Consider the following 23511-nt stretch of genomic DNA (forward strand, 5'->3'; position numbering starts at 1 on the left):
GTGTGTGTATGCGTGTGTATGCGCTCATGTGTAGCACTAGTACTGACAAATGTACAAATAGTGGGAGTCGCTAACTACGCTAACTATGCATGTCCAGCTGCGCCTGGACACGTGTATGAAGCCTGTGTGTATTGTGTACACATTATGCATATTTGAGCCAAGTTCCCATACCCCCAGTGGGGTCGTGGATAAATACATTCATTCATTCATTCAGTTAGTATATTTTTGGTTTATTTTCAGTTGATCCTAAATTCTCAGTTTATTTATATTTCCTGCTATACTTTCATACTATATTTCCAACTTCAATATCACCAATTTTCGTTAATTTTTAATTATTTTTTTTTTCTCCTGCCAAACTATTTGCAATCATCACATAAATTTGAAATCTTTTAAGGAAAAACTTTGCAAAAAAATGAACAAAATTGTCATTTCAAACTAGCATAAACCAGCATGACAGCCATGCGCCACTATCGTCTTATTTATTTTCCAGCGTGGTCGAGTTCTTTTCTAAGCTGGGAATGGCCGGCTAGAGTAGCTGTATTCGTGCCTTATGGACCGTCGGATTTTAAAGTGTTTTAAAAATGTCCCGGCGAAAGAATTCTGAGTCCATAGGCAATGATAGTGAATTCGGAGACAACTATGTCGAAGAACCGGACTTCAGCGACCCGGAGGACTTCGTAGACGACATTGCTGAAGAGGGTGTGTTTCCGATCGTCAACGATTTTAACCGGCATTGTTGGTTTTATGAATGTGATATGATTGCCTTTTTAATGATATTCTACTTAATATTCTCTTTATGTCATGAATGAATAGCTCAGCATGCAATTTTATTGTGCTTCACTTCTCCAGCATTGCAAGGTAGTGCATAATGCCGACAGCATATGGTTGACAGCTATTGGCAGATTATGTGGGGATGTGCCCCTTACAGTATCTATTCAAAATTTAGGTGCTCTTGTTTTCCTATTTAATAGGAAAATTAGGAATCAAAGCAATATTTTGCATGGCAATGCATAAGAAAGTGAAATCCATTAAGGTTTTGGATAGGTCGAAGAGAAAGCTTTTAGAAGTTCCTAGGTAGCCATGACTATTGCTGCATTTGTTTCTGCTCTTCTGGGTCCTCCAATGTCTGTTATTTGCCCCCCCCCCTCCCATAGGGGGTGAAATAGCCGGTATTTATTTACTTTAGGTCCGCAAAAGAGAGGGGTAAATGAAAGTCATTCACACGATACTCTAAGACCTCCTGATTTCATTTCTGATACTTATTCTTCTAGAAACCAATTTAAAAGCACCAGTACACTAGTATCACCAGTATCACCACCAACGGCCCCACCTCCGACCGGAACTGCACGTGTCAAAAGACCGTCTGCGCGGCGCACCCGCTACAAAGGGTTCAACCAAGGTTGAGCGAAATTACGGATGATAATAAATTGTACGGAAAGTGACGTCAAAATAATCGTGGCGGTGCGGTGCAGTGCCGAAGGCAATGCCTTAGGAGAGATTACAGGCAATGGTAAGTCAAATATTTTTAGGTTAAGTGGTTGTGTATCCTGATGCATAACCACTTAACCCAAAAAATATTTGACTTACCATTGCTTGCAATCTATTCATGCAAGTCACTTTTTCCTTTTCCCCCAGTAGGCAAACATCAGTAGGTCAGGTTAGGTAAGGTTTGGTTATGTTCTGATCATTTTCTCACGCTCTATTACCTTTGCTAAATATTTTCTCTTTTTTATTCACTGTTTTTCTTGTGCTTTGGTATTATGACGTCATTTTCATAACGTCGAAAACTAATGAATATTCGCATCATTTTTTTCTTTTATAGGGCAGCGTCGTATGTTTCGTTTTTGTCGCGGAAGCGTGCTTTCTTCAGTGTGTATTGGTATTGTGCAGCAGTGCGGTGTAATGTGCTGGGGTTTTAGTATCTTATTTTACATTTTTGATGCATTTAAGCATCATATCTGAATTCAGGACATTAAATAGCGTAAGAATGTGCATTATTTTTGTTAAAACAATATTGTGGACCTAAAGTAAATATTTACCAAATAGCCCCCTGTCCTCTTCTGTGGATATCTCCTAAATGACAGAAGATATTGTTAGGTACCAAACTTTCAGGGCTCTTCAGAGCATCAATTTTACACATTCTGACCAAAAACTTCCTAGAGGCTATTCCAGAGGCATAATTTTTTGGACTGTAATTGCCACACCCCATGTGGATTGTCCATGATTGTAATACATACAATACATACATACATACACATTGGTTGGCCACTAATGAGGTCAGAAATCAGAATGATATCATGTCCTGCCATTTCTGACCCCAAAAGATTTTGCAGGAGGAGCTGCCAGGCTTACAGCTTGAAAGTTCAGAAAAAAATTAACCTTCGCCCCAGTGGGGGGGGGGGCATATGTTACCACCCTGTCGCGTTTTTTGCGTGTGAATAAAAAACCGCGGCGCGTAGCGCCGCGCCGCTTGGGGTAGCTTTTGGTACATCAATTTTGGACAATGTGTGAAATTTTTGACCCCAGGTCATGTCAGGTCAGGTCACCAGGTCAAGTTAACTGACCAAGCCTAAAAAAAAGTTTGCAATCATGTCCAGCCTGCAGTGTTTGTCAGAAAGGTTTTAAACTTGGTGGATTGTATGCTGTTATGGGCGCCTACAATTTGTATTCTCGGATTTTTATATCCGTGACCTAAGGTCAGGTCAGTGGCGTGACCTTTCCATTACAAGTCAATGGAGAAAAATGAAAATGCCTCTAGATCCGTGTGTACGCATCGGAACAGTCCAAATATTTCAGAATCACAATGATTTAGTCCACTCGTGATGACCAAGGTGTCATTTTTGCTGATAGCCTCTAGACAGGTCATCCGAGGTCACTTGAGGCTACAAACAGTTTTTTGCCAATAACTCGCGATTGGAAAGAGATAGAACGCTGGGGATGGTCTCATTGTGTTTGTCTTGTTGAGACGCATCGACTGATATGCAACATGACCTTTTCCGGTAAGGTCATGACCTTGACCTGAGGTCAAATTTTCAAGTTGACCTTTCAAGGTCAAAGTATAGTTCATTCGACGCGTGTCGGCAAGGGGAACACGATTCTGGCAATAGAAATGTCGTGGCGTTTTGTAGTCGAAAGTTATTGTCGAAAAACACTTTTCGTAAAAACAGCTATTTTTGGAGTTTTTGCCCTCTGGAGGCTAAACCGTTGACCTGAGGTCAATATTGATAATGACCTTTTCAAAAGAAGAGTTCAAAAGCTATCGATTGCTTTTCCATGCGTTTTTTTCTAGCTACCATAGTTCCTGAGATAGCGGCATGTTTTCTGAAAAATATAATGACAATTAGCAAATTTTGACCTTTGATGACCTCTGGTGATCCCAATATTGCTCTAAGGTGAAAAATGACTGAAATACTTTCAAACGTACGCATTGAGAGCTATCGACTGCTTTTTACCGCGTCTTTCTAGCCCTCTTAGTTTTTGAGTTAGAGGTGGGTGGTAACATATGCCCCCCCCCCCCCCCCACTAGGGCGAAGTTGGCTGAGACCGCCACTGGGGCGCGGGTTAACATAAAAGGTGTAGAACTAACAGGGCTATAAAACTGCTATCTCAGATTTATGAATTTCCGGATTTTGATCCACAAAAAAACTAAAAAGTAATCTTTTGGATATTATAGCCAAAAAGTTTTTTTTCAAAAATCAAAGAAATGGAATATATGTGATATTCCCTATGGTCTTCTATCCACATACCAAATTTGAGTTTGATACCTCTTTTGGCCAACTTATAGCCAAAAAAAGTTCAAAATTGATTATGTCAAATTTTCGAATTCATTTTTAGCAATTCTACACCACCTAGCGCAAAATGAAGACCATCACTAGACTCCCCATGATGAGCTGCATCAAATTGATACCCATTTTATGCAAAAATATCAACTTTGAAATTTGACCTAAGTTGACCTGACCTTGACCTGACCCTTACCTGGACATAACCTTAACTGTCCCTGAAAGGTTGCCTGACCCACTTAATTGCATTTGTGATGTAAAATGGACCATAAAACATGCATCACACGACACTGTCATATTGTGACACTGTCATATAGTGAGACATGTTGTGACTGTGACTGTGACTAGCCCTTGTTGCAGAGGTTGTCCCATGTAGTCTCAATGCTGCTACAGAGCAATATTGTTGATGATATTTCTGTAGTTTCTTAGTAGTTATGCCTGATAGATAAAGTGGAGTGAAATGACTGATTACTTGAATGACTTTGTTAGTACCTAAAAAATGCTGACATGGCTGCAATAGATGTATTTTTGTGTAGTAACATGTTAAACCCTCGCCCGCACATGTCATTTTTCCATCCTAGAACGCACATGGGGGGGGGGGGTTGCCACCCCCTGCAGCATTTCGTTCCTGTTGGAGATAGAGCTTCGCGGTAAAGACCAAAAAGATTCTTTGGGAAGAGACGAATCCAATGATGCCCAATTTTACCTTCTCAGGTCAGTCATTGACCTTCCAGGTCAGGTCAAACTAAAAATGTCGCTGTTTTGGGTCACCGTTGGATATCAAGTGCGCTGCTTAACATATACTGATGGCGATGCCGTTTTCTGGTGCCAAGCCAGCTAGAACCTCTTTTTCACAATACCCGACCAGATTTTTGCTGCTGAGGTCATTTCAGGTCAAGTTAGGTCAAGGTCAATTATATGTGTTTGTATGTATGTGTGTGTCTGTGTGTATACTGATGTGTGCACCGATTGTTTATGTGTCCATATTACATGAAATCATGATCTGAGAAGCTTTTACCAAAAATGCAGTCAAAAAACTTCACGAAAGTAAATTCAGCCTGCCAAAAACGCAATTATTTTAGATGACCTAGGTTGACCTTGACCCTGACCTTGACATCTGTACATCGTCGAACAACATGCTCCATGATAGGTGGGAGGTAAGACTGGCAAAAAAGGCCGAAATCAAGGTGTCAAAAGCTCACAAGGCCCATAGCCAACGCCAGATGTTGAGAATTGGTCATTTGGGTCATGACATGACCTGAAAAACAAGGTCATATCTCCGAAACCAAAAAGCACAGAAATTTGAAATTTTCAGTGGACATCAAGAAAGGATAGAGGAGCAGCTATACAAAAAATCAGGCTTCTAGCTCTAAAAATGTTGAGTGCAGAGCAGAAAGACTACCTGGGGGGGGGGGGGTGGTAACCCCCCCATGTGCGGGCGAGGGTTAAAGCAGGGATGCGGAGCCGTGGAAATTTCAGACGGCTCCGGCTCCGGATAAAAAATCGGCTCCGGCTCCGGGTGAAATGCCATGGCGGCTCCGGCTCCGGCTCCTGCTCCGAGTAAAATGGTCCGGCTCCGGCGGCTCCGGCTCCGGCTCCAATACTCAGTACATCCCCTATGCAATTGAATACGGGTGGAAGAAAAAAGACGATGGGATTGGTCACGTTGCTTCTGTATTTGCATAACAAGGGTATTTTCATATTTAAATACCACATGTTTTACTGCCTTGAACTGTCAAACCGAACTAGGTCAATAATTTTTTCCTCTTAAAAAAAGGAGCCGGAGTCGCCCCCTTTTTTTGACGGCTCCGGCTCCGGCTCCGGGCTATATTGTTTCACGGCTCTAGCTCCGGCTCCGGGTAAAATATGCCGGCTCCGGCGACTCCGGCTCCAGCTCCGGCTCTGGCACCGCACCCCTGGTTTAAAGCAAATTAAAACTTTTTAGGATTAAATTGTGGAGGTTCCACATTCCATAAATCATGAACACAGGAGAGTGAAAGATCGAATGCATTACTTATGTCATGTGTTACATTTTTAGAAAAATAGGTATCTACTTCACTCCTAGTCAACTTGACACGTTTGGCATGACCACACAATGAAAAAACATATGCTCAGTTTTTAACTGGCTCATTCTGACCATGAACATAATCATTGTCTGTTTCAGAGCTTCTAGGAGATATCCTGCAACACAAGCCAAAAGAAACTGGAGGATTTGACTCTATCATTGTTGTAGATGGAATCCCACAGGTGGCCAAAGAAGAGAAAAAGTAAGCAATCATTCTATCGATAATGTCTTAGTGTGTCTTACTTTGTTATGAGGCTTGCTTATATGATTTGTAACCTGTGTCCATCTGCAGTTGTTCAATTTCATTGATACTCATTGATTTTTATATATTGCTAAATGGTTAATCAATAGTCATGAAATGTGATCTAAACCATTAGATTATGAAAAACATTTATGAAAACTTTACATTCCAGGAAAAGTCTACCATACTTAAGTGACACAATATTATTTGCTGAATAGAATTTCAAATAGGTACCTTTTATATAAAATCAGTTTATTCATTTGCTTCAGTAGGAAGCCATATTGCCACCTCAGTGGTGGCTCATTGTTAGAGTATCTGACCAGCTCCACTTGTACCTAACATAGGTCAGTTTTGTCTTTTTGAATGTCTTTTTAACATGTCAAAGCTTACAATGAGCTAGTACCTATACCATCATTTTGGTTGACCTGCCCATTGCCTAAGAAGTTGATAAAAGAATGGAATCATGCCAGCATTCATAGGGTGCAAAGCTGTCTTAAATTTTGGAACAAATGTTTTTCAAGAAAGTGTCGAAAAATTCAATCTTGTACCAGTTAAAATGTTTGCTAAAATTTCCCAAAAGTTTACAGCCACTATAGCTGCAGTCAGATACCTTGTTTCATTATCATTCTTGACCCTGTTCCTATTCTTGTGTTGCACATGATATTGTTACCTATGTTATATGACATGTATTTTTGCCTGCACTTAATTATATGTAATTACGAAGCATAACTGATTGCTGTTTCATCGTGCAGGCCTGGGTCTGATCAGAAAACCAGGCTAGAAAAGCTACAGAACATCATTAAGAAGCTGTACAACAGTTACGGCACCATCACCAACGAGTACTGGCCGATTGATGCCAACAACAAGACAAAAGGGTAAGGAGCCAGTGACACAACGCTTTTTTATTTGCATTTTATCATTTTACATTTGGAAATATTCCAATCCTGTTAGAACATTTTTTTATGCGATATGTGCATCAGCCATTCTTGGCTTTGTTATCCCACTTAAATTTTCTTTTGATGCATATTTTTTTCTTTTTGATGACACTGAGCTGGGTGTGGGTCAACTATCGTCATCTGACTAATGGATGTTTTCCTCAGCTATGTGTTCTTTGAATACAAGAGGCCGGAGCAAGCGGCTGAGGCCGTCAAGGCAACAAACGGACACAAGCTGGACAAGACGCACACCTTTGTTGTCAACCTCTTCACCGATTTCGAGAAGTAAGGACACCGGCTGAACTGTCAAGTCTATAGAGTTTTATTGATTCCTGTAAAGTTATTTTGAAAGCTGTAATAGTTATAAGGAATGTACCTGCCTCGCTGTGTAGTGCGTATTTATGAATGCAAATGTAATGTCAAGCAGTGCGATCCAAATGAATAATTATGGAGTGCAATGATATATCACAGACCTTGGATTGTGCACCGTACTGGTCTTGGACTGCTGATGATACCGCGGGTGTGGTGCGCGCGCAGGTACGCCAACATCTCTGAGACGTGGCAGCCGCCGGAGCCGCAGCCCTACCCGGACCTCGGCAACCTGCACTACTTCCTGGAGGTAGGTCCGGCCCGGCGCGGGCTGAGCTCGGCTGTGGGACCGCGGCCGGCGCGCCGTGACCTGCTCCGTCCTGGCCGAGAGGTCGCAGCGACGCTCCTCGTGCCGCTATAGCTGACAGTGGTTTGAGATTGTAAACGGTTTCGAGTGTTCAGGTCTGTAATAAGGGTCGAGAGTAGCAGAGTGTGCAAGTAGCGCTGATATACTTGGCCCGTACTGTCACACTACAGCAGTCTGCTGCCCCTGCTGCCACTTCACTCCCGGCTGCAGCTAACACCGCCACCCTACCCGTCCGCTAACACGTCTGCTGCTACCCGTCGCCAGGAGCCGGATTGTTTCAACCAGTACGCGGTGCTGTCGGACGCCGGCGGCTCGACGGCCATCTATTCCAACTCGCTGCCGGAGCCGACGCTGATTGAGGAGCGCAAGGTGAGACATCGACAGCCCGACCGGGTGTGTGTACGGCGCGATATACGATATGGGTAGAGTGCCTGTCGAGGTCGGCGTACTAACGTTTGGTAAGGTGTATTTGCTTACAGCTGCATGTGCCATTGTCATTTCTTTAGTATTTAGTGTTCTTTTACTGGCAGCTCACGAAAACGGCGAGGTATGGTGATAGAACCCGTTTTGCACACGCATACTGCTGGTCAGACCGACTGCAGGTCTGTTCAGAATCTGGTGTGCTACACTGAAACCGGCACCAAATCAGAGACCCGGCCCGGATCGTGGGCCGGGTGTCAGGAAAGGGCTCGGGACATGAACGTATATCGCTACACGCGGTAGTGAGAACGTTAGCTGTTACCTGTAACTTGTTTTCAAAGTGGTGTTCATACATAACTGATAACTTAATATGCCTAGGCTCAGATTATGAGCGGTGAGAGACCCTATCTCCCTCCCGATGACGTTTTGGACGGTCTTTTCGATCGAGTTGTCTCACCTTGTGCCGTCGTGCCACCCCCAGCTCTGGACGGAGAAGTACATCAAGTGGTCGCCGCTGGGCACCTACCTGGCCACACTGCACGGCAAGGGCGTGGCGCTCTGGGGCGGGGAAAAGTTCGGACAGATCAAACGCTTCTCGCACCCGGGCGTCGAGTTCATCGACTTTTCACCGTGTGAAAAGTGAGTACAAACGTGTGAATCAATGATAAACAGTAGAGACGGCGAATTTCTCCAGTCAATAATACCTGCAAACCAGTTTTTCATTTTAGTCTTAGTTGGACTTTTTATGATGAAGTAGTTATCCAGTTCCTCGTTATGATATGGGCTCGCGATTTGGTCGTGGTTGTTTTGTGCGAGTCTTTAGTTAAGTGATCGTTCCGACGTTTGTATGTCCCTTCTGACAAATGACCGGGCACATCCTCTGCTCTCTGGCACTCCTTCGCGCTACCTCGGCTCTCTCAGTGTCGAGCCCACCCCGCCGTTCGCTGCCTGCCTTACCTCCGTCCACCATCTGTAGCTGACCGAGCCCTCGGTGCTCCCATTAGGTACCTGGTGACGTTCTCGCCGATGGCCGAGAGCCACGGCCAGCCGGGCGCGCACGCTATCGTCGTCTGGGAGGTGCTCACCGGCCAGGAGAAGCGCTCCTTCTCCGCCGACCGGACCGCTGCCGTGTGGCCCGCTCTCCGCTGGAGTCACAACGACAAGTACTTTGCCCGCCTGCAGCGCGTGGAGCGAAAGGACGGCCCTGTGGAGACCATCAGCATCTACGAGACGCCGGTCAGTCGGGATGGCGAGAGGCTGTTTGGGTCACTGGACGGGCTATGGACGACTGGGCGGGTTCCTGTGATAAGCATAATATAGCGGAAGGCTTTTTGGGTGTATTATATTTTGTCGAGTCGGGTTCTGTGTCTGGTAGGCTATTTGACTGTTGTGCTTTATTTGTTTTGCTTGGTTGATTGTTTTTTAGCTCCCCCAGTGCACACACACATACTGCTGGTCAGACCGACTGCAGGTCTGTTCAGAATCTGATGTGCTACACTAAAACCGGCACCAAATCAGAGACCCTGCCCGGATCGTGGGCCGGGTGTCAGGAAAGGGCTCGGGACAACGTTAAAAAAAAACATGATACTATCATAGACTACTTTAGTTAAGGACTTGTCAATGATTGATTAGATATGATATTAGACTCATTTACCTAGCTCTCTACCTAACCTAACTCCTAACTCTACCTGACTCTAACTCTACCTGGCCCTAACTCTGTCCGTCGGTGGTTGTACAGTCATGCGGTCTGCTGGACAAGAAGAGTCTGGAGGTGCCCGGAGTGCGCGACTTTAGCTGGTCGCCGTCGGACACCATCATCTCGTACTGGGTGCCCGAGGTCAACTATGGCGAGACGCCCGCGCGCGTCACACTGCTCAAAATACCCAGGTCAGTCGACGGTCGGCGGGATGGCCCGGAGAATGATGACGAGGATGGCTAACGGCACATAGATCTATGGCGCACTCAATGCGTTGTTAATGCATTTTTATGACTTGATGCCGATTTGGATCATCATTGCCTTCGTTGGCGTGGACAATTTTGAATTCAGCGTTCATACCCACAGGTTTTGGCAAACGGTAGCTCTCAAGTGGCGCAGGAATGAGCTTCGTCGATGACGTTTTGTACATTGACTCCACATCAGATGTGGAACGCGTCTCAGCTTCTCTGACAGTTTGAACTCCACACAGTGTGTGCAATGCTCCATAACAATGTGTTCTGCATTCTGACGTTCCGTCTCGGTCTGTTTCAGCCGAGAGGTGATCCGCACCAAGAACCTGTTCTCCGTGATCGACCTGAAGATGCACTGGCAGAGCTCCGGCGAACACCTCTGCGTCAAGGTGGACAGGTACAACCGCGCCAAAAAGGAAAAGGACGACACCATCAAATACGTGGTACGTGTCGTAAGGGGGACGGTGCACGTTGCTACATCGTGTCTCTACAAGGTTAATTTGATCGTGTGAAAACTGAAGACTAATAATTCGTAATGTCGATTCCATTGGTAAGACGTCGTAAACATTGATAGATTTTATGTCAGCCTGACTGCATTGATTTACTATTTGGCTGCATTCACGCGTTGTGTAACTGCGTTGATAACGCTATTTGACCGTTTTGGTACGCTATTTGTCTGCATTGTTAATCGGTAAGGATCAGTCTGCGTCACTTGGCACGCTGCCGCCTCCGGTCTGACACGGTCGCTATTTTCACTCCGCCAGGGCGTGCACTACAACTTCGAGATCTTCCACCTGCGGGAGAAGAACGTGCCCGTGGACTCGATGGAGATCAAGGACAAGATCATGGCGTTCGCCTGGGAGCCGGTGGGCTCCAAGTTCGCCATCGTCACGTCGGTCAGCAACACGTCCAACAACGTCAGCTTCTACTGCGTCAAGAGCGGCACGGAGCCGGCGTTGCTCAGTGAGTCAGATGGCGTCTGTCGTCCGCTCTCGGCTACCCAATTACACTGCTAAGGCGCTTAGACTTATGCTGTGATATACACCAGATTCATGGATCGATAGTGAATGATGGTGGAAATGTGACATGGTGAGATATGTCGTATGAGTGCATGATATAAATTATTGCAAGACGTTACTTGTATCCGCTTGGTTGTGACTTGCGAGCAGCTACCGCCACGCATTATGCTGTAAATCTGATTGCTCCCTGATTCTCACCGACTTCACTCGTCGTCCAACAGAGACGCTCGAGAAGAAGGCGTGCAACCACCTGTTCTGGTCGCCGCGCGGACAGCACATCATCCTGGCCGGTCTGCTCAACCTGAACGGCGTCTTCGAGTTTGTCGACACCAAGTGAGTGGTGCGGCGGGGGCGGGAGCCGTCCGCACAGTGTGGGAGCGGGTGGCGGGCGCACCGTGTAGCATGGCAGTCCGCGTGGCTCGTTTTGTATGAAAGTGTCTTATCAGTTAAAGCCTACCGTCGTGGTCTGATGGAGAGCCAGTTGGTTTCGTTTTTTTTTCTGATAAGGTTATCTCACCATTACGTCTAATGTTTGACTTAAGATAGGCATGTGATGTTCACGTATCGAAGTGGAGTGTCAGACAGTCACACAAGGCTGCTTGAAATGGATATTCCTATTTTTTCCTTCCATTTCGAAAGTTAATGTATGTATATAATGTGAGTAATCATGCTGTCTATTCGGGTAGACCGGTGGATGTTTTATTCGTTTTGTCTGCTTGCATTCAATTTATCATGCGTGTTTCCGAGTATCGTTATTCTTTTTTCGACCATTAAATGGCTTCATATTTTTTCACTCGATGTTCGACTCCTATCGTAGTAATCGAATAGGGGGTGCACACACATACTGCTGGCCAGACCGACTGCATGTCTGTTCAGAATCTGGTGTGCTACACTAAAACCGGCACCAAATCAGAGACCCGGCCGGGATCGTGGGCCGGGTGTCAGGAAAGGGCTCGGGACAACGTTTAAAATGCGTGCATATTTAAATTTAGGTAGCACTGCCAAGCCAACTGGTTAGCATTTGTTTTCCTTATGGGTACTGTATTTTATGTGCGTATGTTCTTGGCCATTAACATTTATACTTTGGAATTTTTGGTTTTATTTTTCGAAAGCGAAGAGAAGAGCTGTGTAAGTAATCGTCACCAAAAATCCTTACGTCATACATATAAGTTATATAATATGTATGCCATACATACGGTATATTGCCCTTATGCAGCCGTACTAAGCAGCCTGGCTAGGCCTCATGTGGCACCGCCCGCTGGTGTCGGCTGGTGACTCCCTACCGTCCGCGGTGAGGGCTGCTCTCCCTCTGACCTCTCCGCTCTCTCTCCTTTCACAGCGACTTCACGGTGATGGGCGCCAACGACCACTTCATGTGTACGGACGTCGAGTGGGACCCGACCGGCCGCTACGTGTTCACCGCCGTCTCCTGGTGGGGACACAAGATCGACAACGGATTCTGGCTGTGGACCTTCCAGGGACGCGTCGTGCACCGCCACAACGTGCAGCGCATGTGCAACGTGCAGTGGCGGCCGCGGCCCAAGACGCTGCTCTCAGAGCGCCAGATCAAGAACATCAAGAAGAATCTGAACAAGTACGGCGCTCAGTTCGATCTGAAGGACAAGATGCGTGCCAGCAGGGCTTCCAAGGTCAGTGCGGGTCACAGGAGACGGGGCGGTCACGCCGAACGAAGGGTGACAGACTAGTGTCCACGTTTTCGTGAAGGAAATGTTTTTGTTTGCCTGGCTTTATGCATGAAAGGGATGTTAGCGAGTTTCCAGATTTATAAATAATGATAGCCATCGTATTCGACAAAGTCCATTATCAAAATAATGCATGTTTTTTATGACAGTTCCATCAGCAGCTTTCTTTTGTAATAATCCAACTGTTGATTAATCGATGCGCTTATGCGCGGTTGGAGATATAGGCGACGTATGCACTGTACCGTCCCGCTACCTTCTCTGACCGTTCTGCCTCTGACGCGCCCTCAGGAGCTGATCGAGGGCCGCCAGCGTCTGGTGAAGGCGTTCACCGAGTACAGGAACAAGTGCATCGAGCTCTGGAAGGAGCAGAAGCCGCGCCGTCTGCAGCTCCGCGACGGTGAGAGATCGGGATTCGTAACGTAACGTAGCGTAACGGGCGATAGAACGAACGTTACGTAACCGGTGTCGGAATAACGCTAAAGTTGGTAAGCTCAGCTATATGGACGCCGATGACATTTGAAATCCGGGCGCCTTAAAACCACGAGTTGCTGCTGTAATTGTGTTTGTAGGTTATGGTTTTACTCCCTCTAACTGTAAGCTCGCATCCGCGCGCTGCTTCGTAGCTCATACTGTAAGATGAGAGCCTATCTTCTTGCTACAGCGCTCATGCAGTTGACTGAAGCCGAGCAGACGGTGCCCGTTCTGACCGGTGTGTTCCGTCGCCAGGCGTGGACACGGACTCGCTGAGTGCCGGCGGCGGCGAGATGGAAGAAGAAAGTGTGGAACTGATCGTCAAGAAGGAAGTCACGATCATCCCTTAGGCGAGCGAGTGCGCGGTAGTGCGCTGTGTGTCTCCGCCCTCGCGCGCGTCTCCGCGTCTCCGCCGGCCGCGGAGGAGACCCGGTGCGCGTGAGGCGGCCAGTCGCACCGCCGCCAGTCGGCGCCGCCGGCCGGCCGGCTGATCGGCCGACCGACAATGCTGCCGCCGGACGCTGCCCAACCGTGGCCGCCGCCCCGCGCGGCTCCCGGGAATAAAGTGATTTTGGGACGGACTCGTTCTGTGTGTGCGGCGGATGCCGCGGTGATGGAGTGGTGTGTGATGGAGAGGGGAGAGGCGTCTGCCCCGCTGCGTCTCGTCTCTCGGTCTCTCGGTGATCGTTCGGCACTGGGGCGGTCAGTGCGGTGACAGCTCGTCCTGGTGCTGGGTCAAAGTCACGGTCATCGTGAGCGTGAATTGGGCGTGATGCACTGTTAGATTTCTAGACATGTGGGTTGGTGGGTTGTTACGGATGGTGGAGCGAAAGAGGGTCCGGTGATGAGGATACATTCAATATCGGATGTCCTAGGTAAAATGCCGTTGAACAGGTGTCCAGCTGCTACACCACTTCGTTGGTACCTCTCATTTCCCCAAGGAGACGTGTGAGATAGCCGTTGCCCATCGAAAGTATAAGGCGCGACTGAAAATATGCGGGCCACCCGCCACAGTCAGCTATTGTGCTCATTCCAAAGTATTGAAAGATGATCTCGTCTTTCTTCACCTTTGAATCTACTGAGTTCTTAAGTTTTTGGAAACACCGTAATTTGTTTCCAAGTAGCCTAGGTCGTTGTCATCGCGTAGAAGACTAAAGCCCTAAGCAAATTTAGGAAACGTGATAAAAAGCTGTAAGGCGGGAGCATCGTCCACACCCCTTTAAGGTACCACGCTTGTTGGTACTTTTCATTGTGATGCAGATAAAAAGCAATGAAAACTGCGAGAGGCAACGATGCGGTTCAGTCAGTCAAAATTGTTGTACCAAAAAGGAATGGCATGAAATCCCAAAATAAGTCCAAGGAGACTACTTTACACATGAAAATTTGTTGATCGAGAATCATTGGAATCCGAAGCTTGAATGGACGCCCAGCGCCCAGCAGTCATGAGCAACGCATCGGAGAGGGGCTTTTTCCTTGGGAGGATGAAACCAGGGCTGCGGAGTCGATGGATTTTCGGCGACTCCGACTCCGACTCCGACTCCGGCTTTCAAAAACCAGCTCCGACTCCGACTCCGGGCAGAATTGTCGACTCCGACCGACTCCAACTCCCGACTCCGACTCCGCAGACCTAGCAGGGCTGCGGAGTCGACAGATTTTCGGTGACTCCGACTCCGACTCCGGCTCGGGTTTCTAAAATCGACTCCGACTCCGACTTCGACTCCGGTCACAACTGTCGACTCCGACTCCGACTCTGACTCCGACTCCGCAGCCCTGGATGAAACCAATTATGGTCGCGACACGAAGATTGATGCTTGATGCGGAGGATACGCTGAGAATTCTCTTCTCTCCGAACCCGCTGGAGTGACACGATGTCTGGGATACATTTCAGTTTAGGAAACGGTGCAGCGAAGGACCGCGAGCTGGGCAAGGTTCGTATAACTGAAATGTCACTCCCGTAGGTCCATTGGAAGATCATCAGGCAGATTGCGAGGGGCCTAATTTCAGGTTTTCCAGGGTCCTATGCAGCTCCGGACTGAGACCCAACTGACTGGGATGGTGCGGTCGCTCAGTAGGTGGGTTTGCACCGAACAGAGAGGGGTCAGACCGCATTATCAATAATTCGGTGTTTTGTATCGTTGATATAGAAGGCGATCGCTCAACCACACCCAAATTTACATTGGCAATGCCCGGAGGTGAAATTTTCCACATCTGGCGACTGCCGCTCCGGTCACGGCTGTACACGACCTATCGGCTGTATATCACCGCAGTCACGGCGCCGGACGAGACAGGCGGCCTGACGCCGATAGTAAATACGAGCGCGAGTAACGTCATATGCGTGGCCGTGGGTTGCACCTGTCGTGGAACTCTAACATGGCCTGCCAGACTACCGCTTTTGTCGTCATCCTCGCTGACATAGCGTTAAAAAAAAGTTGAAATAATAACACGCTGCGAAATCACGCCGACTTAGACCTCAACCGCCTCTTTGCTTTTGCTTCACTTTCAGAATTATTTAAGTAATTCGAATTTCGAATACCTTAAATCTGCAAGTCCATGCGAATAGCAAAAGCCAGCATGGACACTAAATGTCATAACCGAAGGACCTGTGATGGTAAACAAAGGGGACAGTGCCATCGTCCTCAAAGAAATGCAACTGCCGGTCTACTGGCAATACCGTTCGGCCTGCGTTTGTCCGTTACCCTTTAACTCCGTATGTCCGCGCACCTAACCCCTCCCACACCCTCGCACACAGTGGCCACAGTCTGAGTACAGTCCCCACAGTTTATTTACATACACACAGGCATTCGCTAGTGTTCTCGGGCTGCCGTCGGCCCCACTGCGCGCGGCGCTCGCGGCCCGTCACTGTTCCGTCTTCATTCCCGTACCGACGGGGCCGTGCCGACGCTCCCAGAGCATACGGTGCTTCTGCTTCATGTAGCAGTCCTTGACGTTGGCGTACGCACTCAGGTCACCGTCTGTGGCAGAGGGAGACGGGGAAACGTTACCGGTCGGGAGGATACAGGGGAAAACCGTACCGGCCGGGAAGATACAGGGAAAATGGTATGTACCCACGGGCGGATGTAAAGAACACGTTACCAGTCGGACGAATACGGGGCCATTTGACGGAGAGAAGAGAAAACGTTACCAACCGGGCGGTCTCAGGGGGAACAATAAGTACCAGGCGGACAGGTCTTACTAAACTTCCGACCAATGTTGGTGAATAAAATCAAGTATATCGACAGGCCTAAAAACACAAAACGAGAGACGTATCCGTTAATATTCTAACAAAAAATTGCAACGGTCTTAGCCTGAAACGGTGCAAAAGTGTCGCCACAGGTGGTGCAAAACAGTGTCCTGAAATTGATTTTCCGGAGAGTGTGATTGAAGCCGCAAGGACGTCACTATTTCAAAAGGACGTCGATATCGGTGCGGAGCCTAAGCCACTGAAGATCCCTTAAATCTCTTGAAATTAGCGATTTTCACTGGCAATTTTTAATAATAGCACCTCAAGGCACCTCAAATGATCATATATAGACACAAAGTAATGCCAGTTTACCCCTAGTACGATACAAAATTCAATTATTCACCACAAACACAAAAACAACACTTTGAAGATGTTAAGTTCTTGTCCATGATCGTACACAACAGTCAACAACAAATATGCTTCAACAAAAATCAGCCCAAGAGCCAACGGCTATCTCTAAATATTGACGTCATAGGAGGGATATTTATATCGAGCAAGAGGAGTGACGTAAAAAACAGACGTCCAAACAAAGAGATGGAAAAGTTAGGAAAATTAATTTCCATAGCTTCCTGTTATGAAATTCAATTAAATAAACTCCAAGGTAGACGCTGAATTTTTCTTGGCTCTAAAAAATGTGAAATCATTGTGCACTTTTCACTTTTGTACCGACGTCGATTTAACGGGAATGACAAGGTCAATCGACGTCCCCAACATTGCGTGTATTTTTAAGCCAAGGACGGCATACTTAAATTAAAACTTAAAATTCGGTAACTTTATTTTAATTCAAACAAATAAACACAAGCTTTTTCAACAACCAGTATCAACATATGCAAAATTAACTACCTTTGAAGTGCATGCTCGAGGGGCAGCGCTATCCCGTTACTGTGACCTTCTGAGGGGAAAAAATAATTAAATATGTTGCAGTGATTCGATACAAAAGGTATGTTGTGTGCTTATAGATAAATGTCGAAGGAATATATTCGCATGATTAATTTTTATCTATACACTGCACAGTTACTTAAACTGAAAAGTGGAAAACGACGTCCTCAGATCCCTCTATTTCGACATCTTTTCTCCTTCATATGGCAGCTATTACCTTCACATGGTAAAGGAAAAAACAATTCCATATCTGACGCACAGAAAACGAAAATAAAACCGCGTTGTTTACTGTATGCATTACTGTTAGCTGGCCAGCGGAGTAGGAAAGGGGAGTTGAGTATAAGAGTGGGTTTGTGAGGCCTTGGGATGTGATTTTGCACAGCCGTGTTTTTAGGCCACAGAGGTGATATTTCTTTTTGTTGTTTGCTTTTGGTGTTCGATATACCTGCCGACTTTTATCTGTCAGGGACGTCGTTAAGCTTTCCGGGACGTCGCAAAGAGAATCTGTTCGGGTGTGGGTTTCCACCCAAATTCACGAAAATCAGGACACTGGTGCAAAAATGCCGATAACATCAGCCGATAACATGAGCTGAGATCCAACTTCGGGTCCGGTAGAACTGTGGAGTGTTTGAGCTCAGGCATGTCACGATCATGCTATCCTCACCAGAAAAGGCCGGTTAAGGAAAAATTTCTGGGCTAAAAAAATAGTTACTTGCCGAACTTTAAGCAAAAAAATGTACGGAACGAATTAATAATCGAACTTGTCATATGCAGATATAGTGTCACGCCACTTACACTTAATGAAGAAGTTTGTTTCAGCGTCTTCGGAGATTTTCTGCAGTTCCACACACTTCACGGGGGCGTCGACGCCCTCATAGAAGGCACAGTCTCGCCACCTCTGTCTCAAGATGTTAACGATCTCACGATCCACCTGCCTGGGAGCGAAAACGAAACGGTCACAAACAATTCACACGCAAACACAGGAACTTGTGTTCACCGTTCACCAAACTCGTGTCTAAAGCAGTGCTTACCATTTGAAATAGGCTTTTAGTCGGTTTCCAGCCTGCGACATTTGTGAATTGTGTTCAGCCAGAAGTCTCACACAGCGCACTACATCGCGAAGCACATGCGTGGTTTTACAAAAAGACAGGCCTCGATGACTACAAAATGTGCCGCTTGGGGGTTCGATGGTTATTCTAGATGTCACCGCCACATTAAACTAACTCCACTTAATTCCGCATGGATTGGGTACCTAGATCTTGCATTTACCGCGTCCGCTATATTATAAACCAGGGTTTCGGAGTCGTGGTAGTGCTCTTCCGACTCCGACTCCGACTCCGACTCCGGGCTCCTGACCGACTCCGACTCCGACTCCGACTCCGACTCCGGGTCTGATACAAAGGGCAATAGTGGCTGCCAAAATTCCGCGTTATATGACGAGCCATGTTAGGTCTGTAGGGTGTCTGGAAAGTCCTGGCTTTTCAACATTTTTAAAATAAATGCCTCTGGTCCATAGATACTCAACAATAGAACAAAACAATGACCAGAAACACCAAGCCACATGCTTCTGCTTTAAGTGTCCATTCATTGTAACCACCGTCTGTGCCGACGACGGCCTCGACATAAGGGCGGAAACGCCTGCGGGTTTTGACGATGCAGGACGATTTTCTTCGATTGCCGCTGAAATGCTGCTTCAGTCTCAGCAGCTTTGGCATACCGTGGTCGTAACTGATTGAGAATATTTTCTAAGAAATTTCCGATCCGGAATGCACCTTTGTCTGCTCAACCGTTCGCCGGGAAACGCCGCATCGCGCTGCAACTCGCGCCTCGTTCAAGCCGCACCGGGCCCCCGCGCGCGGGCTCTCAGCGACAAGGCGCATCTTCGCCCGTATACCTAGAGCACTGAAAACGGTTTCAAGGTCATCTTCACACGACACCTAGCTGAGCGGTGAACGAGGGGTCATATCTGCGGTGATTGGTTGAAAGTCCAATAATCGCAGCGCGCGTTAGACGACGTCCAAAAGAGGCGCCAGAACTTTCCGGACACCCTGTTCGCGCACCGGGAGATCGCTCCGGTTTCGTTCATGCGGTCACCATTTCTCCCACGTGGACGCAGCTGAATCTTTAGAGACCAGCGGCCGGCGGCCAGCTTGAAAACCCGCCGAGAAGCACGAGTGTGGCCGTATCATGACCACGGGCATCGCCATCATGTCGGTCTGTGTTTGTGTTAGGCACTTTTTGGAGCGATAAAAGAAGAAAGTAAATATACAGTTGTCATTAAGTCTTTGACACTGGATAGTAGAAGTTATAACGCGAATACAAATTGCTTGCCTACTAGGTTATGACATGACTTGAAATTTGTAAGATGTAACGCTAGCTTTTCAGAACAAAAACAAGATGTGTGAAAAAATACCTTATTTGTGATCACCGGAAGCGAATTTTGCCGTGGGGCCACTGGTTAAAAACAACTGAAAAGTGATAGCACGGATTTTAGACTTCAGTTAACTTTCCGGAGTCGGAGTCGAGGCTCCCGAACCGACTCCGACTCCGACTCCGACTCCTGGCTGCTTGCCACGACTCCGGGCGACTCCGACTCCGACTCCGACTCCGACTCCGAAACCCTGTTATAAACACTGGTAGTCAGAAGGAAAAAAGCATTTGTTTGGAATGACCTCTCCCGAAATTGTCAGTTCTCACCGGTCCCTGATCCACTGTTCGTTGGCCTCAAAGAAGCAGACAGGGTCGTCAGTGTAGCACTGGTCGATGGTCGGCACCCGGTTGTAGCTGCGGTGGTACCAGGGGTACTCCTTGCGGTTTGGCACCACCACACGCTCTGGGAACCACAACACAGTGCTGAGGAGGGGAGCATACAGGCACTGAGGGCAATCACACCAAGGGAAGCCTGTGTCTGTGGGTGGACGAATGTCTCCAGATGCATAGGAAATTCAGTGCCTATTTTGGGAAGACTGAAGGCATAAGCTGTGCGATTTCATGGCTGTTGAAGTAATGTGAGATTCAAACTAATTTAAAATTTAATTTCGACACTTGTTCAACCAATTCAAACAATGATTTGATGACACTTTTTGGTAGGCAAATAATTTGATAAAGTACCTGTTAAATGATTTCAACATGAACCATTGAATATGTTTCACTAAAAATGCTAATTTTGGAGCCTAGCTTGGAGATCTTGGGACATAAGCAGTAGGTATATCAGTCATCCCATAAGTGATAAAAAGAGACCAGTTAGCATGTTTAGGGGCTAGCATCCAGGGGTTAGCAGCCTTTTTTATGTGTGCTGAATATGGGATTTGGAAGCAGCTGGCAGGCAGGAGACAATTTGACACAATGACGCCAAATGCTTGGGAAATATGACAGCATTATTGATGAATTTTAGATGTGACAGCTCACATCCTTTGCCCTGTGCCATTTGATGAAGCATACCTTTTTAAGACAGACTGGAAAAGAAAAAGGGAGTTTAAAATAGAAGGAATGTGTGAGCTAATGTATCATCTGATCAGAAACAAGCTTGATCCTAAAATAATTCTTTTAAAATAGATACTCTAATTTTGCCAGCAAGCAACAGTAAAAATTAAAACAAGAAGTATGCATTTTCATTTCTGAAATTATCTAACTGACAGTAGACAGGATTGTTTGACACTGGACCTCATGAACCTGTCCTCTAGCAGTGGAGAGAGGCAGTGGAGATAGAGATGGAAGCATTTGCAAATGGTACTTACAAATGGTATATTTGTTGTGTATTAGCCTTAGCCAAGCTGGCTGGCAGCACTTGAGTAATGGCAGCATTTAAGGGACATGAGTGTAATGTCTTCCTTTTTCACGGGGCCTCTCTGTTGCCCATATATGGCTGGTTGTTTTTGTGTGTCCTACTATAGTGTGATTGCTGTGTAATGAACAGTACAGCTCTAACCGAAGCTTAAGTCTCAGCTATGAAATAAGCAGACAAATCTCATGATACAATATTAAATATTAAACAGGTTAAGTATGTGTAGGAGAAAGTATTGTGCCAATGCACACTTCATTCACTTTTGTATGGAAAGTCAATTTCTAAAAGAGTCTGCACACTTAATTCACTTTCATATGGAAAAAGTCAATTTCTGATTAGGAACCATGGGCCAGAACACAAAGTTAGTTGCTGATACAAGCCACGGGCCATACATCAGATGGTCATGGGCCAGATCCCACCCGCAGGCTGTAGGTTGCCGACCCCTGGGACCCTGGGCTTATCAGTTTAAATTTAAGAATAAAGACAACATAAAAATAAGCAACTATAGCCTGTGGATCAGCGAGAAAAGTCAATGAAGTATTAACTGTGTCACACATTTTCAAAAGTAACTACCTAAGTAACTACCAGGTAAGTACCTAACTAAAATGTGATTATATTTGCAAAACTTATTCACCTACCTCTAAACCAGGTCACTGGCTTATCGATTGTGTTGAAAACTGATGTGCAGAATTTGGTAAACAAATTATCACTGTATGGGTCTGTCATCTTCGAGGGCTATCAATAACCCAGTAAAATTCAGAAAACAAATTATCTCCAATTCAACCAAGGCCGTACAAGAGATCCAACTACTACAACATAACACTTGAGCACTTCAATGAGTAAACAAGTGTTCAATCGTCATCGGTATTCTGACATCTGTTGATATTCCTTTCCGCAATCACGGTCGTCCGCAATCTGCAAAGCAGCATCAGTTTGTTTTAGACCGTTTAATTGAAGGGTTTCAGTAATTGTAATAAGAATCTTTATATATTGCGAGCGTCATTCCAAAGAAAATAACAGCATTCACAAAGAAAATAAATATAGATTAAAACAAGCAAATATTCCCGACTTTAGCTGGCAGCGGCAAGCATAAAAAAGAACACACAAACCGTAAATTTTAACGCCGCTGCTGCGCCGTTCAAAGCATCTGAAAAATCCTCGCGGCCATCTGGTGGCGAACTCTTTATTCTTTTGTAGTATAGTTTTTGGCGTTATGAAGAAATACCCTACAAATGCGCAGTGCACTTGATGCACTCACCATTGCACTCCCCCCACGGTGACTATAAATATCACGGTGACTATAAATAATAAATATCACGGTGCTTATCAGTTATCACCATCTTTGTTTGGTTGACAATTTAGTTCATACCTAGATATTTATGACTTGCTATATATTAAACCGAGAGTAGGTAAAACAATTCTTTTAAACGTCGAGCCGATAGGCGAGACGTTTGCTAAGAGACAGCATGCTTATTGCTTAGAATGCGCATTACTGCAAATGATTACCTTCGATAAAAGCTATTTGTCGGTACACAGCTACTGTTACATAATACCTATGTAATACCTATGTATCCGAGAGAAAACTGCGCCGCCTTGTGTGTAGCGCCGTGTGTGGCGCTACAGGCTACAGTCAATAGTAGGCATTGCTATTCACCATTGTTCGGCGTTCTTTTATGCATAAATTTAGTCCGAACCTTTTGAATGGAAGGATTTACAAGGACAGAGGCCCCGCTAAGCAGAGCTTGTTGTATTGGCCCTGCCTTCATCTCCCGATCGCGCAATTCTTTGTCTATGGCAGAAATTTTGAGTCCGAAGTTTAGTGTACACACAGGCACATAGCTGCGCACGGCCCGTCTCCCTCAGTGACTTCCGCTGGCCTGCCACCGACCCGAACCATGCCCGTCAGGAGACTCATTGCATTGAGTTACGGGACCGGCTCAATAAAAACATATACATGTTTTATTTCTTTATATATTTATTTATGTAGGTACCGATAAAGTATAAGTTGTCGATTCGGTAGTCGGTGCTTCTAAAATGCTCTCGAGTGCTAATAATCAAGCGTGCGGAACACGGGCGGCATCTGATGCTGCCCACTATCTAGTAGGTATCTACCTACCCTACTACCAGGATGTCGTCAGATATCGTCGAACAGACTGCCCTTTTCGAAACAGCATTTCGGCTGGGCAATCTGGGTAAGCAAACGCCCTTTGGGGGAAAATCAAGCGCATAGGTAACGACGTTTCGGTAAAGGCACGCGCTTCTGATTTCACGAGCCCACTGGAAAAAGCGGTACAGCGAAACTTCACACGATTCATGCGTATGAATTTCGACATCGAGTCCGCTCGACTCCT

The 23511-nt window shown here is 46.2% G+C and overlaps 2 protein-coding genes across 2 annotated transcripts; one reads left to right on the forward strand and one right to left on the reverse strand.

Annotated features, from left to right (window-relative positions):
- The first annotated feature begins 461 nt into the window (after positions 1–461).
- On the forward strand, positions 462–13837 carry LOC122378699 (eukaryotic translation initiation factor 3 subunit B-like). The gene is made up of 15 exons (XM_043360121.1): positions 462–699; positions 5944–6046; positions 6838–6960; positions 7186–7305; positions 7558–7639; positions 7961–8065; positions 8598–8755; positions 9121–9352; positions 9855–10003; positions 10365–10506; positions 10828–11026; positions 11304–11415; positions 12422–12731; positions 13074–13182; positions 13512–13837. The coding sequence occupies exons 1-15, from the start codon at positions 582–584 to the stop codon at positions 13604–13606; spliced, it is 2157 nt and encodes a 718-aa protein (XP_043216056.1). The 5' UTR covers positions 462–581; the 3' UTR covers positions 13607–13837.
- Positions 13838–16020: 2183 nt separating this feature from the next.
- LOC122378703 (NADH dehydrogenase [ubiquinone] 1 beta subcomplex subunit 10-like) lies at positions 16021–22251 on the reverse strand. Its single transcript, XM_043360134.1, has 4 exons — positions 21799–22251; positions 20074–20209; positions 18172–18311; positions 16021–16228 (listed from the first exon to the last, which is right to left on the reverse strand). The coding sequence occupies exons 1-4, from the start codon at positions 21884–21886 to the stop codon at positions 16113–16115; spliced, it is 480 nt and encodes a 159-aa protein (XP_043216069.1). The 5' UTR covers positions 21887–22251; the 3' UTR covers positions 16021–16112.
- Positions 22252–23511: the final 1260 nt, after the last annotated feature.

Source organism: Amphibalanus amphitrite, unplaced genomic scaffold, assembly GCF_019059575.1.
Source record: "Amphibalanus amphitrite isolate SeventyFive unplaced genomic scaffold, NRLGWU_Aamphi_draft 000007F_arrow, whole genome shotgun sequence".
NCBI classification, from domain to species: domain Eukaryota; kingdom Metazoa; phylum Arthropoda; class Thecostraca; order Balanomorpha; family Balanidae; genus Amphibalanus; species Amphibalanus amphitrite.

What these genes read in the sequence shown, in the direction of transcription:
- LOC122378699 (XM_043360121.1), top strand. Translation starts at nt 582, where the DNA reads ATGTCCCGGCGAAAGAATTCTGAGTCCATAGGCAATGATAGTGAATTC. An exon ending in ACCTGCACTACTTCCTGGAG is followed by an intron (nt 7,640 to 7,960) that starts GTAGGTCCGGCC and finishes ACCCGTCGCCAG; the next exon opens with GAGCCGGATTGTTTCAACCA. An exon ending in TTCGAGTTTGTCGACACCAA is followed by an intron (nt 11,416 to 12,421) that starts GTGAGTGGTGCG and finishes CTCCTTTCACAG; the next exon opens with CGACTTCACGGTGATGGGCG.
- LOC122378703 (XM_043360134.1), bottom strand. Translation starts at nt 21,886, where the DNA reads ATGACAGACCCATACAGTGATAATTTGTTTACCAAATTCTGCACATCA. An exon ending in GCCAGTGACCTGGTTTAGAG is followed by an intron (nt 20,210 to 21,798) that starts GTAGGTGAATAA and finishes TGTGGTTCCCAG; the next exon opens with AGCGTGTGGTGGTGCCAAAC. An exon ending in AACAAACTTCTTCATTAAGT is followed by an intron (nt 16,229 to 18,171) that starts GTAAGTGGCGTG and finishes CCTCTGCCACAG; the next exon opens with ACGGTGACCTGAGTGCGTAC.